Source organism: Haliotis rufescens, unplaced genomic scaffold (assembly GCF_023055435.1).
Source record: "Haliotis rufescens isolate VD_foot unplaced genomic scaffold, xgHalRufe1.0.p SCAF_11, whole genome shotgun sequence".
Lineage (NCBI taxonomy): Eukaryota > Metazoa > Mollusca > Gastropoda > Lepetellida > Haliotidae > Haliotis > Haliotis rufescens.
The window spans coordinates 31,422,084-31,439,363 of NW_025963791.1; the positions used below are offsets into that span (position 1 = coordinate 31,422,084).

Below are 17,280 nucleotides of genomic sequence, written 5' to 3' on the forward strand. Positions count from 1 at the left end.
CAAGGGGTGGGTTGTGTGAGTTGATTTTTTGGCTATTTTCTAGAATCTTCAACTGATGATGTCCTAATAATTATAAAAAAGGATTATTTTCTAATCATGTTAATAACACAAATAAATAGCTATCAATGCATTCATAGTTTATTTTCAGGTTTAACACAACTTTTATCTTAAACCACTAACCTAAATTTAAAGAACCTTTCAAATGGTTCTTATTGTAACTTAATAGATGAAGAAGATTTTACTTGTACTTGTACTTGTCAGCTAGTTCAGAAACTTGTTCATGTTCATGAGACAAGTCATGAAATCATCAGAATTACCTTGCCAACGAGATTTGACCCGTTGTCAGCTTTGACGAAGATATCATCCTTGATCCCTTCATCGTAGGAGGGGTAGGTTCCTGGCTGCTGGGTCACAGATATCCCGGGGTCCTGGCACACAGGAGGATGTCATCAGCAGTGAGTGAGGGAGGGAGGGAGGGAGTGGGGTTTACATCAAAGACTTTCAGTCAAACGGGGAGGAGGGACTATAGTGATGATAGTAAGTTGAGATGTTTACTGTTTTGGTGAAACCAGCATGCAAAACTGTGGTACTGACAAACCAAGATTAATCGGAGTGAATCTTTGTGTATTATTGGATCCTGTCACAAATAAGGGATGCAACTCTGGACATGAAAGTTATCAGATATGTTCATATGAATATCTTTTTACTACCAACAATTTCATTTTTTAACAAGTCTGATTGTTGAGGAAGCTTTTGATGTGTCAAAATGGCTGACATAACCCAAGCTTATTTTCTTAGGAGATAGGATAAAGGCAGTACAAACATGTACCGTATTTTCTTGAGTATAGTGCACACCCATGTATAATGCGCACCCCCCTCTAGCGGGTTCAATATTTTGGAAAAAAAAGAAATTTGAATATTATGCGCAGAAAAAAATTACACCGTACCCTTTCAGCGAAGTCCGGCAAACAAACGGGTGATGAGAAACATCGTCAGTACAAATTCGAAATTTGAGATAAAAAATCACCAGACATGTTTATTTAGCGTTTAAATAGTATTTACTGTTCTGCTAGGCATTGTTTTATATCTAGGGATTAAGATTACCTTGTGTATTTTCTCGTAAACTAAGCTGGACACAGCTATCAGCTGTACACACGTTTTCTTGGAATTGACCGGTGATTCGGTCAAGACACACCCAATGATATAACTTTATAGGACTTTTAATGCAAGGATCAGCAACAACTGTATCTGAAACTATTTTTTTTATCAGGAATAATATATTCCATTATTTTCTTAATTATATGCAGCCTTTACTAAACATATTTAAAATAATAATAACCCTAAGAGAAGCAGCTGATCACTATTCCCGGGTATTATTTTTTACATGGAACCAGTCTGACCAGTCACCGTCAAGGCTCAAGGTAGATGGAAAACATTCATGCAGGGTCACGGACCTGCTCATAGTTGGCTGTTAAAGATTAAATGTTAAATTGTTAAGCGTTGGACAGGTTCACATGCAGTTATTGCTTCACTGCCATATGGAAAACTATCCAAAACTTAAGAAAGCAGTAAGACAAGCAGTCATTCACATGAACATTTCACATAACTTATCATAACAGGTTTATAATAACTTTAACATGTTTAAATGTTACATTTCCAGTAGGCTAAAGGGGGGAAGGGTGGCCCAGTCATCTTAGGTGCCACGATTCACTTTGCAGAGTTGGGTCCCTTGGGCACGCCAAAAACATATGATTGTAAGCTGGAATCCCGGTTTCGCCCCAATTATGTTTCTGGGTTTGTCAGCACCATACCCGTCCCGTGCTCGTGGGTTTCACCAAGGGGGTAAACCTCTGAGACCTGCATCACTTTGGGCTTTCCTCCCACATAAAGCTGACACGCCATGATATACCGGTAACTGGACTACTGTTAAAAGTGGTGTTGAACCCAACTCACTTACTCACTCAGTGGGCCCAAACAGGAAAAGAAACTTCATAATTTCATTACCCCTTAAATGATTGTGATCTTCAATGCATCTTCAATCTCAAAAGATACAGAGCTGTACAGCCACAGAATAAACAAGGATAAGAAATAAACAACACACAACCTCAGCTGAGCACCTGCCTCAACTCACCACAATGATAACATATCGCTGGCTGTTGTTGTGAAGGTCGGCCACAATGTCCGGCAGACCAGGGTATGTCATGTTGTCGTACGTCCAGTCAAGGTGGTCTTTCATGTAGTCGATGTCGTTCCACTGGACATCCTAGAAATCAATGGGTTGTTGTGTTATTTTAATGGTAAGTTACACTTACCTATGAATTAAATATCCATCAATTATAAAAGAATGTTTTGTTGTTTCGTACATACATAAGGTATTTTGGTACATACATAAGGTATTTTGGCACATACATAAAGTATGTTTGTCAGACATTAGGTATTTTGGTACATACATAAAATATTTTGGTAAATACATAAGGTATTTTGGTACATACATAAGGTATTTTGGTACATACATAAGGTATTTTGGGACATACATAAAGCATTTTGACACATACTTAAGGTATTTTAACACATACATAAAGTATGTAGGTATAAACATATGGTATTTTGGCACATAAATAATGTACTTTCGTACATACATAAGGTATTTTGGTACATATATAAGGTATTTTGGCACATATATAAGGTATGTTGGTACATACATTAGGTATTTTGGTACATACATAAAGTATGTTTGTACATACATTAGGTATTTTGGTACATACATAAAATATTTTGGTAAATACATAAGGTATTTTGGTACATACATAAGGTATTTTGGTACATACATAAAGTATTTTGGTACATACATAAAGTATTTTGGTACATACATAAGGTATTTTGGCACATACATAAAGTATGTTTGTACATACATTAGGTATTTTGCAATTGGTACATGCATAAAATATTTTAGTAAATACATAAGGTATTTTGGTACATACATAAAGTATTTTGGTACATACATAAGGTATTTTGGTACATACATAAAGTATGTTGGTACATACATAAGGTATTTTGGTACATACATAAAGTATTTAGGTTCATATATCAGATCTTTTGGTACATACATAAAGTATTTAGGTTCATATATCAGATCTTTTGGTACATACATAAGGTATTTTGGTACATACATAAAGTATTTAGGTTCATATATCAGATCTTTTGGTACATACATAAAGTATGTTGGTACATACATATTATATTTTGGTACATACATAACGTATTTTGGTACATACATAAAGTATGTTGGTACATACATAAGGTATTTTGGTACATACATAAAGTATTTAGGTTCATATATCAGATCTTTTGGTACATACATAAAGTATTTAGGCTCATATATCAGATCTTTGGGTACATACATAAGGTATTTTGGTACATACATAAAGTATTTAGGTTCATATATCAGATCTTTTGGTACATACATAAAGTATGTTGGTACATACATATTATATTTTGGTACATACATAACGTATTTTGACACATGCATAAGGTATTTTGGCACATACATAATGTATTTTGACACATGCATAAGGTATTTTGGCACATACATAATGTATTTTGACACCTACATAAGGTATTTTGACACATACATAAGGCATTTTGGCAGCCCTGTTTCTTGCAATCACTTTCTTCAGTTCCTCAGCACTGTTGTAGCCATATTTGCACATCTGGAAGCCGAGTGACCAAAACGGCGGCAGGTACGGTCTCCCCACGAGGCTGGTGTACTGCTGGACTACCTTGTCTGGTGTCGGACCAAGGAAGATGTAGAAGTCAAGAATACCACCCAAAGCTCGGTAGGTCACAGCACCGGTGCCATTAAATGGTTGAAAGTCAACCTCTGAAACCCAGTCAGTAAGGTGTGAAACTATAACCATTTCATTAGTGGAGAGTTTATGATGAATTATTACCAACCAACAGGGGTATAATATGAAAACTACCTGGTGATAATATACCACCAACATGTACACTATATGATATATCCAACTGAAGCACACGGTTTCCGTATTCTAGAGGACTTATTAAACGAAAGTGACTTTTCAACCTCAAATATTTAAGAAACCAAATTTAAAATAAATACAATACGCACATCTGAAAGTCCATAATTTGTTTCTTAAAACTAATTAATACGCCGTAAAAAGTTTAGATTGTTTGTTTGTCGTTTAACACCACACTCAGCAATATTCCAGCTATTTGACGGCGGTCTGTAAATAATCGAGTCTGGATCAGACAATCCAGTGATTGCCATCATGAGCATTGATCCATGCAATTGGGATACGATGACATGCATCAACCAAGTCAGCGAGCCTGACCACCCGATCCCGTTAGTCATCTCTTACGACAAGCATAGTCACCTTTTACAGCAAGCATGGGTTACTGAAGACCTATTCTACGGATCTTCTGAGGGTAAAAAGTCCAGAAGATGTCCATCACAAGCATCCCCTTAGAAAATGTATGTTTATCAATTTCATCAATCAGATGACTTAGTTACATCCCTATCATGATCATGATTAAAACTTTGCTGCATCTCCGGACTCTGTATTGCACTGCTACAACTGTAGACATCTTACCCATAGCGTTACTGTTGAGCAGGAACACCCCGTGTGCATTGTGCTGCTCATCCATGTTGAGGTACAGAGGGTGGGCCCCATACAGGTTCAGGTTTGGCTTCACAGAAAAGAATCATAAAATCAAATATATTATCCATGTTCTACAGAGCCTGGGCTCCGTAAAGGTTCATGTTTAACAAATGTTTGATTTGGGATAACACTGACTTAGTACTTAGTAACTTAGTAAAGTACACATACTAGTACATGTTTAACAAATGTTTGATTTGGGATAACACTGACTTAGTACTTAGTAACTTAGTAAAGTACACATACTAGTACATGTTTAACAAATGTTTGATTTGGGATAACACTGACTTTGTACTTAGTAACTTAGTAAAGTACACATACTAGTACTTAGTAAGGATAAGAATTTCTGGATGAACAACTTCTTTATTACAATTAAGAACGACGTTTCGGTGTAGGTTCTAACACCGTTATCAAGCAAGTGACCTACACCGAAACGTTGTTCTTAATTGTAATAAACAAGTTGTTCATCCAGAAATTCTTATCCTTACTAAGTACTCCAACTTCTAAATGCCTATCAAAGAAGTTACTGGTACTTATTTGGGTTGAGTAACGTCCAGGATTCGAACCAACAATCTCAGAGTGAGGCGCCTTATCGCCAGCACACAAAATCAGCGATCTAACCCACTCAGCCACCGTGGCTTCAACAGAAATGAAAGTCTGACAATTGGTAGTCTAGATCACGTACTTTGTGTACCCCTCTGACAAGTGTAAATTGGCATGGTTCTCACTGCTGAAAGCTATGAACACACAATGCCATTAAGAAAGTGGTCAAATGTCTGTGAGTGTGAGTGTGAGTTTGAATCCCGGAGGTGAACGAAGAAAGTGTTATCCAAACTATAACATTTGATATATTTGACCACTTTCTAAATGGCATTGTGTTCATCATGTTCATAGGTTCATGTTTGGCTTGACCAGAAACTATCAAACATAATATCCATGTTCAGTTACAGAGGGTGGGCTCATACAAGCTTGGCTGGAAGTGGGTGGGGAGACAACATACATAAGTATTTCAACAACCAGGGCCCACTTGCACAAAGCGATCTTAGCGCTAAGATGATCCTAACTCCCATACTTTAACATAGGCTTACAATAGTCTTAGCGCTAAGATGGTCATAACTTCCATACTTTAACATAGGCTTACATTAGTCTTAGTGCTAAGATCGCTTTGTGCAAGTGCAACCAGAAGGCCATTGGGGTCCACATGTTGAACAAACACATTGAACTTCCACTGTATTCAATATCCCGAAATGAAAAGGTCCCTATTTGCTATTTATCTGTTGTTCAGTAAAGGTGTTTTAGGCTGATCTTATTATAATCAGCACAAGATACAAACAGACTTGCCAAGTTGTATGTATGTTTGACCAATCAGAGAGCTAGATTTTATGAGTTTTGATGAACTTTACAACAGCCATAAACTTTAAAACAGCTACCTCAGGTGGTTGATCTCGGTTCCAGAACACCATTTTCTTCCAGTTTGTGTCCAGTTTGAAGCCTGACCGGTGTTCCCCGAAGCCATACACATTGGAGGTGGTCAGTGCAGTCCCAATCTGCAGGTACTGGTCAGCAAATATCAGAGGGGACACGCCAGTTGTGTCAAACCTGTTCACAAACAAACAACAATGCCCCATATTAATAAATTGAACAAACAAATTACCTCTACTGATACACAGAATGACCAATACTGGTAGATGAGGGCAATGGTCAGTAATTGTACAGCTACAGTGATATGAAGGAAAGGCAGGGGTTATCAAGGGTTAAAAAACAACAAGTGCCCCTAGAAGATAAATTGGCCAAATATTGTATTGTTCAAAATTGGATTATCTTCAGTCTTATTAAAACAAGATCTTAGCTCTCGCTATCACTAAACAAAGATCTGAGGACAAGTTGGTACCTCTCAAAAAGGTCAACTCTGGTAATGAAGTGGTCACGTCTGAGAGTAAAAGGATCAAGTCTGATAGTGAAATGGTCACTTCTGATAGTTAAAGGGTTAACACTGAGAGTGAAGGTCAACTCTCACAGTGAAAAGGTCAACCATGACAGTGAAAAGGTCATCTCTGACAGTGAAAGGGGAAAAAGTATAAGGCTTAAAAAAAATTGATTCTCAGGCAATGACTTTTCAAAATATAGTGGTAGCTAGCAGGGTTTTCTTTTGTGTGGCTTGTTCAAAATAGTATGTCCCCAGCTAACACACGACGTTGTCACAACGTTGTGGAAAGGTTGTGGATTGGTAACGTCGTGATATTACGTTGTCACAACGTTGTTATAACATCAACGTGCAACGTTATTTCACAACGTTATAACAACGTTGCACATTCAAGTTGTGAAAACGTTGTGCATTGGACATCACACAACGTTTGGTAGCTACGTTTCTGAAACGTCGGTGAAACGTTATAGAGTTTGCTTCTCGATAGTCATAAAGGAATTGAACTGCTTTATCAAAATCAACATGAATTTGTCAGAATACCAAGGCAGTAATGCAGTACCTTTCTATATATTCGGCATTTAATTTTTCATCTCTTAATACTAAAATTTCCAGAACGTAATTGCGTATCTCTATGACAACGTTATTCCACAACGTAACAACAACGTTGCAAATTAACGTTGTGATAACGTGCTTTGGACATTACAAGACTTTTTGTAAATGATGTTTAGGAAACCACTTGTAGATCTACCATCTCTTAGTTTTATTTTTTTTAAACATATATATCTATAACGAAGTTATCTGTCTACTAAATGTTGTCACAAGCAATATTACAGTTAAAAACATTTCTTGCGGCGTGAGAGCGACTGCTGAAAAGTGTAGCCTGTTGCCTCGTGAAGTGACGTCAGAATGACGTCACATTGTCGCGGAAGATTTGTTGTCACCAGCCATCTTAGTTCAAGCTCACTCTAGACATATTAGAAGTCTACAACCAAGAGATTGTGCAGCAACTGGAACTGGACAGATGATCTGTGAATTCGGATGAGGTAAGTTAATTTTTCAGAAGTAGCCTCCGCTTGTTGATATGTTTCTGTACATGCAGATCGTCAAATGATTTAAATGTATCGTATTATTCAGCAGTGGCAGGGTTTAGAATGCAGTTTGCTGGTCACTTTCACTGAGCGTCAGTGTTGATATTAATATTTGATACACAGAACATGATGTATATAGAGGTGAAGGAGGCCCAAGACTTTTTTTCCATATTATTATTTTATGGATACCAAGGGCAAGCAGTATATGTTTGACCAGAATTCAGTCTGGCGGCGTTTTGTGGCCGTCATATTATGTTCGGGTTTCGATCGTAAACGTGTAGATCTGTAAATAGGCCTTACTTATGCATCGCCTACTGACCACTGACAGTTATCGCCATTTCTTCCGTGTTATTTCGGAAATCATTACTATTCAAAGTTTACTTGTACTAATCTTCGGACTTTGATTTTTGTGAAACAATGTGGCTCATTCAGGCCATGGGAAAGGTTTAATAGATTTCTCTTATACAGCGAAGAGAGGGAATCAAAACAATGGAAGTATTTTCAGATCGACTTTCTGTAGGCTACTAGTTATAGCCTTAGTCTTAATGCGATCAATGATGTTATGAAAAATTGTATTTTCGGGAAGAGATAGAAACATACTTGTTGTTTCCGAAAAGGCCTAATCAGCACTGACTGAAGTAGCCTAAATGGGGACCATCAGGTTGTTGGTGCTGTCTATACATTTTATTTTAGCAAGGCTCTTATAATGGTGTATTTTTATTATTTCCAAAAAAGAATCAATGCATCATTTTCCGATAACTAGATCTATGTCCGACTCCCTTCTAATGAAAACGAGCAAAAGTAAAACGAGTCTCTCGTCGCGCGCTATAACGGGGTGTTTGCGGTATTGTCATATTGGTGATGATAAGCTAGTCGATAGTCAAAAGTTAAATATCACCATATATTGTCAGTGAGTTGGTCATCGTTTGTTGATTATTAAGGTGAGATAGGTGTAGCCAATGTGCACCAATGAAAAATACAATGGAATTGATAGCAACCCTATTCGTTCGGTTTTCGATCTCCATATGTTGCCACGTAGGCTACCATACTAGGTCTACAGAGTTATATTTAACGATATTGAACTGTATTATGTTAATAAACGTAGTAACAAATAAATTTCAATAAATATTTACAGAGCTGTTTCAACTTCGTCTGGTATTGTATAAGCTATTGCATTTTGTTAATTTTCCCATGTTTCTATCTTTGTAAATATTAGAACATAGATTCTATATAAATATCCTGGCATATTAATATGGAAAATATTAAGGTTAGTATTAAAAAAAATAATCACAATTTTAATTAGGATAAATACCCCAAAGTGTTAACACTTCTATTCATAATTCATATTCAACATTCACGCTTCAAATATGGGAACTATTTATTTTATTTGGCAATATATATTTTTCATTTATGTATATATTTTTCAAATAAGGTTTTAGAAACTTGGCCAACATATTCACTTGAATCACTAGTTTGTGATGTACAGCAGAAAGGTAAAGTTACTGCTTTTGAATAACTACAGTTGATCTATTGACTGATAAAACTATTTGCCAATACTACCACCAGTTACATCATACTCTAAGTAAATGTGATTTATCTATACAGCACTGGTTTATTTAAAAATGTGATACTTTGTGGTTTGTTTTTCTTTCAGGTGGAGAAAACAGTATTGTGGGAGCATATTTGTTTAAAGTACATCACTGACAGAAAGGTATGTATGATGCAATAATATATACAAACATCTTCAAGAATTAAAATTTAGATGATTCTTTTTTAATTATACCCACAATCTAAAAGGGCGGGGGTATAAAGTTACACCAATGATTCGGTGCTAAAAGCTTTTCTGCCTATGTATGATCCAAGAGCATCATGGTATTACTGTCAGCGCCTTCTTCGCACTTTCAGCAGTTTTTAACTGTTTAAAGACTGACATCAGACATCAAAATATTATTTTGGGGAATGCAACCATTATTTTGTTATGTCAGAAATATGTCCCTTGCTTTGCCATTTTATAACATTTGTGTCATTTTTTATTCAGTTACCAAGGCTTAAGGAGAGACTATGGATACAGTTGAAGATCATCCCTGTGACTTTTCATTTGAGGACTGAGAAGGCTCCTCAGCCACTAAGCCCAAGTTCTGACTTGTCATTTAATGAATAAATAAAGGTCACCTCAACCAGAATTCTATTGTCATTTCGTTGCTGGGAAATGGATCTTAGGACAGCAGATGCATAGACTATTCTGTTTGTCACAGTGTTTCTCTCAATGCTGAATGTATGGGGTAAGGCCAAGAAAATTTAAATGTTTCAATTTGTGCAGGGCTTATTGTTTGATGGTTTTTAATTTGCAAATTCGTGGGAAAATCAAATATCTTTTAATTGTGTTGAAACATTTGTGAACAATTTGCACATAGCCTTGAAAACTGTTTGGGAAAATAAATATTGTATAACCAAATTGTACATGTAATTTAAAACATTTAGATTTTTATCTTGGCCGTATTTCAAACTCTGCCAAAAGAGAGTGCATTTCATTGACTTGCTGTTTCACGGATAGGGTTAAAGTGAATTCAGTTTGCAGAATGTATTGCTTGGTACCTGATGTCTTAACTAGATTGGTACAAACCAAACCTGGGAGGTATTGAGGAATAAGACAGGCGTTAATCTACATGGACATTGCAACAACGTGCTGCAATGGCTGTAGTGTCGCCATATGTATGTGATACCTACGTTGTCGCGACATTTTGGATAAACGTTGTAGCAACGTAAAAAATGGATGTTGTGACAACGTCTTGATTTGGTTGTATTTTGGTTTACGCACAACGTTGTAGCAACCAATCTGGGAGTCTACAGATTTACGTTGTGACAACATTACATCACAACGTTGTAGCAACGAAAGTCAACGTTGTCACAACGTTGTCACAACGTAGAATTGTTTGCTGGGTCACCAAATAAACAGTTGTTTACCATCAACCTGGGAAAGGGACTCACTAAATAAGAAAGCCGCCATGACCAAACACAAGATTTATGCAGTAAAGCAGTGCGCATGTAAAGGGAAATAATTGTGTGCCATATTGGATCGCACCATTTTTAAGTATTAGGATTTTTTAAATTTTTTTCTTTTAGTGGAAATAAAAATTAAACTTGCGGTGGACTTTATGATGATGCAGGCGGTGCCAGAGAACCTAGACTCTTATTTGTTTTAGCCTAAACTGTGTTGTCAACAAGGCAAAGGCACTTTAGATGCTTGGTCAGCCGTGTTTATAAAGTTAATAAGTAAGAGTGAGTGTGTGAGTGAGTTGTGCTTAACGACACCTTAAACAGTAGTCCAGTCATATCACGGCGTGTCAGCTTAATGTGGGAGGAAAGCCCCAAGTGATGCAGGTCTTAGACGTTTACCACTTCGGTGAAACCAACGAACACGGGTACGTATGGTGCCGAAAAACCTAGAAATATAATCAGGGCGAACTGGGATTCGAACCCACAATCATAGGTTACTGGCGTGTGCAAGGGACGCAACTCTGCACAGCGAATAGCGGCGGCTTAGACGACTGGGCCACCCGTGCCCCCTTATAAGTAAGAAGACATGTTTGTGAGTTATTGAAGTAAAGGTGATGTCACTGCAGGATTCCCTACAGTATTTGTCCTGTCGACATCCTTCTGATGATTATCCCGAAGGGGTTCCTGGCCAGCTTGATGTCAAACTCTTCATACGACCCTCCACCGCTCTGCTCCTTATTCAATTCAATGGGGACCTCATATCTGGAAGTGCTTGGATCATAGATCTGGGAAACAAAACAAATAATGGACACAAGAATTATTTCACCACATTATTACATAAAAAATAAAAGAATTGATTCTCAGGCAATGACTTTTGAAAATATAGTGTTGGCGGGTACTGTTTTTTGTTGTTGTTGCTTAAACTAGTATGTAACCAAAGAAACAGTTGTGTACCATCAACCTGGAAAAGGGCCTCCCTACATAAACAAGTAAACAAACTCCCATTGCCGCCATGACTGTAACTTGTGATGCGCAGTAAAGCAGTGCGCATGTAAATGGAAGTAACTGTGTGCTGAATTGGATCACATTGTGTTTTAGTATATATATATATTTTATATTTCTTTTAAAATGGAAATAAAATGAAACATGTGACTTTATGATGATGTGACGGTGCCTGAGAAACAAGACTATTTTTTTTAGCCTAATATCAAATGGAAAATGAAAAGTAATGATAAAAGTGCAACTATCATCCAGCTAATTCAAGGGCCATAACGTTTTACCTTAATGTGCAGTCTATCACTAGTTTCTTCTGATATCTCTAACTGTAGCGTCATGGAGTCATTGGGGTATGGGGACTTTGTCGTCCGTTCCAAGTGTCCGATGACCCCAGTACTGGTTTTCTGTGAGAAGGTGAGCATATAGCTGCGGTCAAAGTTGCGAGGGTAGTAGCAGTAGGGTGCGCCTTGCTCCACCCCCGGGCTCCAGCAGCACCCCCGGGCTTCACAGCTGGACTGGGTGGCATCTCGGTACTCAGGCCAGCAGTCGGATCTGTCAGAACCTAGAAGTAGCAGAGTACAGGAATATCATCATCTTAATCAGGTCCTGGGCCCACTTGCACAAAGCGATCTTAGCGCTAAGACTATCGTAAGCCTATGTTAAAGTATGGGAGTTACGATAATCTTAGCACTAAGATCGCTTTGTGCAAGTGGGCCCTGGATACTGAGGCCTCTGGTGCAGAAGCTCTTGGTTTACTGATAGTATTGGCACCACGAGAATGGGACGACTTCAACTTTCCTATAGTCATTTTCCCTTTAAGTCAAGCAATATCCCTGCAGCTTCAGTCCTTTGGGTCGACATTTCACAACTTTTTAGATACAATCCAACATGTTCTTTCTAACAAGGTTCCGTTGAGCGTCATACGAATTATGCTTAGAAGTTGTTTGATCAAGGTTACAGTGAGTGAGGGAGTTAAACTTTAACATCACATCAGCAATATTTCAGCCATATGGTGATGAGATCAAGATTACAACATTCAAAGCCTCAGTAAAGTTTTCAAAGATTTTTATGGTAGATATGTGGAGAACATTTCCAAATTTGATGCATCAGCGCCAAGAATGATGTCAGGTGCAATTCCCTATTTTGACTTGTACCACGTATTCCCGTGTTTTTTCAGGTGAACAATTGACTTGTCTTTGCATGTGTTTGTGACAGGTGCCACTGGCGGGGTCGGATACACTCACCCTATCGTGACCACCTGGTTTCATTACTGTTTGACAGTGATTCATAAACACATGCTCACGATATAGTCTGAATCATACAATCGACTCGGCTACCCGCAGAGATTTCTTATGAACATGGAAAGGGTTTTGTTGCTTTTATTTAAAAAACCTGATAACCATAGGGTTGTCAAAAGAAAATGGAGCCAAAGGTTCTGTAGCTCATCTGAACTATATATAGAAGAGGAAAGTATTTTATGATGATACAACCCTTTTATGGAGACAATGATCAATGGTGAGCTAAACCAAAATTTGAACGATAGATTCAAGGGCAAAAAATATATAACATTTTTTGCAGCCTTTTCAACAATACAGAGGTTATTCACACTTTCTGTACCATGTAATTGCTGCATAACATGATGACCCTATTTCATAACAATAGAAAAGGCAAAATAATTGGCCAAAATGACATTTTCAATATGGGCGTTGTGGCAGCCATGTAGAAAATGAGATTAGAATTATGTGAGCATTTTTTAGAGGCACTATAGCTGGGATTGTTCATACAAAGTTTCAGCTTCACAGGCCTTATACTCTCAGATGACATGTTGAACTGTAGTAACACTGGAACACAGGAACTCAGGAACACATGAAGATCAAAGATCATACATGTAGTTGAATCAAAATTAATCATGTGCCTCAAAATTTAGAATTGTTATTCCCCATACCACAGATTCACTGCATACTAAATTTCTTAATGATGCATCCATATATGACTGTGTAATGGGTACACATTACATTTCCAATATGGCCACTGTATGGCGGCCATCTTTAAAATTGGATCATAATTTTCTGAGCATTTTTTAGAGACACTATAACTTGGATATTTCCTGTAAAGTTTCCATTCATAGGCCCTTCAGCTTCAGCTGAGATGTCAGAATGTAAAAATGAAGGATGGTGGACAAGACATCAGTTATCCTGACAACAGACAGATTGCTCACTTGACTTTCAGTTAGGTGAGCTAAAAATACAAGAATATGTTTTTTTCAAGTGATTTTGTCAAAGTATATTTGACTATGGTCATAGGATGAAGCTTGAGAATAACATGTAGGACACTTCTGCCTGGTCTCTTCATATTAATCTACTTTAGAACTTTATTATTTCAAAAAATATTTACTGGACCTAAATAAAAATAAAAGGACATAAAATTAGGGCTGGGACGGGTAACTTGGGTACCCGGGCTCTAATAAGCGCCCACGGCGGTATTTGCTAATATATTGACTAGTGAACAATCCAAATTAGCATCCCTTTCGATTGATCAATTTTCACAAGACTTATTTATTCACGTACAATACGCACCCGTGTGTTATATGCACCCTTAATTATGGGCATTTAAATTCTAGAAAAATATATCTGTTGTTCAAAAACGTTTCAGGCTGTCAGCATAAACCACGAAATTTATCTTTCAACTCTGTTTTTTTTCACCCAAATAATATTCTAATAAGAGCCCCCCAATTCTAAGTTTGAGAGCGCCCTGGGTGCTTATTTCATCGAATACGGTGACAGCCATCTACATTGATATAAACACTGCTAAAAAATAGATACCTAAGCTTTACTGTTTTCATGTGCACTTAAGTTCATTTGGTACTATACAATGCTATAACTAAATTACTATATATTATCTTATTAATTTTGTTGTCCCTGCATGTACATATATATGTAGAAACACATCTATAGAAACACATCTTACAAACTTTGCAATATATATATTCTAGATTGTACTTCAATTCAATTTTTTTAATTCAGTATAACATGTATAAAGGCCACAGGCCCATGTAAAAATACATATTGACATAGAATATACATATTGGTGCAACATTAACAAGTATTACAAATGGGGATGAACGTAATACAATAGCCTCTTTAATATATTTACAGCATTGAAGTAAATCAGTTAGTTTGCCTGAGCTTATATGCTTAAATAACTGAGATTTACAATATATATTTGGAATCTGTTTCTGTCTGATATCATCATATAATGGACATGATAGCATCAAATGTAATTCAGGAAGTTATTGTAAATCGACATGTTACATAGTAATGCTTTCATGTAAAAATCAAGAAAATTAGTCATTTTCAAATGGCTGACAACTAGCCTTTTAGAACATGGAGAAAAACAGCTTTTGTACTGAAGACTGAGTACCTTTAAATGTGCATGGTATATACAAATATTTCATGATCCCTAACTTTGTTTGTTTAGTATAGTAACATTAACATAAAGAAAAATATGAACAGGGCCTGTCATGCCTGTATGGTAGTGGATAGTTTTACTAACACGGAATATGGATCCAATTTTTCGAAATTTATTAAATGTTTTACGTTACTATATCTTTAAAATCTTTAAGAAAACGCACATAAAACTGTGACAGGAATTGGGGCAATGAAACAAGTTGGGGTAGAATAGGTCTTCAGCAACCCATGCTTGCCATAAAAGGCGACTATGCTTGTCGTAAGAGGCAACTAACGGAATCGGGTGGTCAGGCTCGCTGACTTGGTTCATGCATGTCACCAATCTTGGTTGATGCATGTCACCAATCCCAATTGTGTGGATCGATGCTCATGATGTCAATCACTGGATTGTCTGGTCCAGACGCGATTATTTACAGACCGCCGTCATATAGCTGGAATATTGCTGAGTGCCGAGTTAAACAACAAACCAAACCAACGAGAGTTACAAAACTACCAGGATACGAAATGACACAGAATGCCCACACACACCACACCCCTTTCAACAACTTTTAACAAATTATGTATCTGCCGATGAAGGTGATATCTGAGCATGGTTCCCTAGTGCAATTAATGTCTTTATATTATCACATACACCTATCAATGATATGAGTCATTTTGCATGCCTAATTAGAGACGGTCATATCACGGGGTGGGGAGGGGTTGAACTTTCCCAACTCTCCCACACAAGGTAAAAACAAATGTATTGCATTCATTTTGCGAATAGACATATTTTACAATTTGATGTTTTGGTGTATGATATCAGTCCTCATCAACCCTCGACCTCCATATCAGCCCTGTGGCCTTCAGTCCTTGGCCTGATATGGGGTATGATATGAAATCTGCGATATACTAACCTCTGATTTCAACATGTACCACATATCATCCTAAGCCCTGGGTTCTTAATTACCCAAAGGGTTTGGAAGTTTGTTCAAAGAATAAGCTCAGGGGCATTTATTATAGGAAGTACAGTACTTTATGCAGCTTTGAACCACCTGATTATGCACTGTTGTGTCGTCTGTCAGTTTTTATGCCTAAATCAATCAAATTCTCATTCGGTCATATTACTATGCAAAATTAATTATACTTGCCCTTGGAGATATCACACTGGCTTGATGCCACATCTATCACTGGAGTCTTTGTAACGGAATTGTGATCTTGGCTGCTGCAACTTTGAAACTGACTGTTGACCTGGTCAAAGAACACTAGATATACTCCGGCAAATGCACTGAACGATGTAATCAAACCGACGACAACCCCCACAAGAAAGTACCATTTTCTGGACAATCTGGTGGCGTTGTGAGGGGTTCTGAGAAACAGTTCCACTTCGTCGTCCTTCATGCCCATGTTTCACTTGTCTGGAAGACTGTCTAGGCGGAAGCACCGTCACGCCGTGCGTGATGTACACATGACTTGCTCCTCAAAACACTTCTCATTTCCTTATTCTGATATCAGCTGATTAGACCGCCATGTTTATGTCATGTGACTTGTCTATTGGTCACATGACCAAGGCTCCCATGAATCGTTTGGGAAGCCATGCAACCGGCAGGCGAATTTATTCTACATAAAATCTTGCGATAATTTATTACGGCTAAGTTGATACTCTAACTAAGTGCATTATAGAGAGTGACTGGTAATCCAAACACTGTTATTTTGTAAGAATTGTAGCCGCTAGAAAATCGAAACTACGGTATAAAACAATTCTACCACGAATTTAGAAAATACTCGATTTTTATTGGTCAATCAGAGGTATCAATCACAATAAACCCCCCTCAAATTGAAACAACCGATTTCACTGCCGCATCACCTCGGAGGCTAATATTTACAAAATTAGTACTTCTTTGACAGTCATTATCGGTAGGCATATATTAATAATTATATGTACAAATATAGGCTAAAAAATGGAAAGCTGCGGGTACAAAATATTCAATGGATGTGTAGCACTACATTTCGATCAGAAAACACAAGCTTACGAAGTTTCCGTGCTACTTTCTTTCAGTGTCTGTCATAAGTTCGAGTGAAATATTACGGTGTAAACAAACTTCTTGAGCACGTTTTGTGAAAGGCTGATGTTGGTGATTCCGTCTAATCTGATC

At 37.4% G+C, this 17,280-nt stretch overlaps 1 protein-coding gene and 1 long non-coding RNA gene across 3 annotated transcripts in view; one reads left to right on the forward strand and one right to left on the reverse strand.

Moving 5' to 3' along the window:
- LOC124132550 (lysosomal alpha-glucosidase-like) overlaps window positions 1–16,661 on the reverse strand; it is a 32,717-nt gene extending 16,056 nt beyond the window's left edge. Inside the window, exons 1-8 of the mRNA XM_046496498.2 lie at window positions 16,276–16,661; window positions 11,966–12,243; window positions 11,322–11,470; window positions 6,107–6,275; window positions 4,611–4,707; window positions 3,633–3,880; window positions 2,132–2,263; window positions 318–428 (exon numbers count right to left, since the gene is read on the reverse strand). Of these exons, the coding sequence (XP_046352454.2) occupies window positions 318–428; window positions 2,132–2,263; window positions 3,633–3,880; window positions 4,611–4,707; window positions 6,107–6,275; window positions 11,322–11,470; window positions 11,966–12,243; window positions 16,276–16,531 (1,440 nt within the window). The 5' untranslated portion in view covers window positions 16,532–16,661. The remainder of the gene's footprint in view (window positions 1–317; window positions 429–2,131; window positions 2,264–3,632; window positions 3,881–4,610; window positions 4,708–6,106; window positions 6,276–11,321; window positions 11,471–11,965; window positions 12,244–16,275) is intronic.
- On the forward strand, window positions 7,469–9,865 carry LOC125378009. 2 transcript variants are annotated; one of them, XR_007219980.1, is made up of 3 exons: window positions 7,469–7,643; window positions 9,343–9,399; window positions 9,727–9,865. It is a non-coding gene; the product is annotated as an uncharacterized LOC125378009 (long non-coding RNA). The 2 variants fall into 2 exon arrangements; XR_007219979.1 differs by lacking the exon at window positions 7,469–7,643 and having other exon boundaries at window positions 9,045–9,399.
- Window positions 16,662–17,280: the final 619 nt, after the last annotated feature.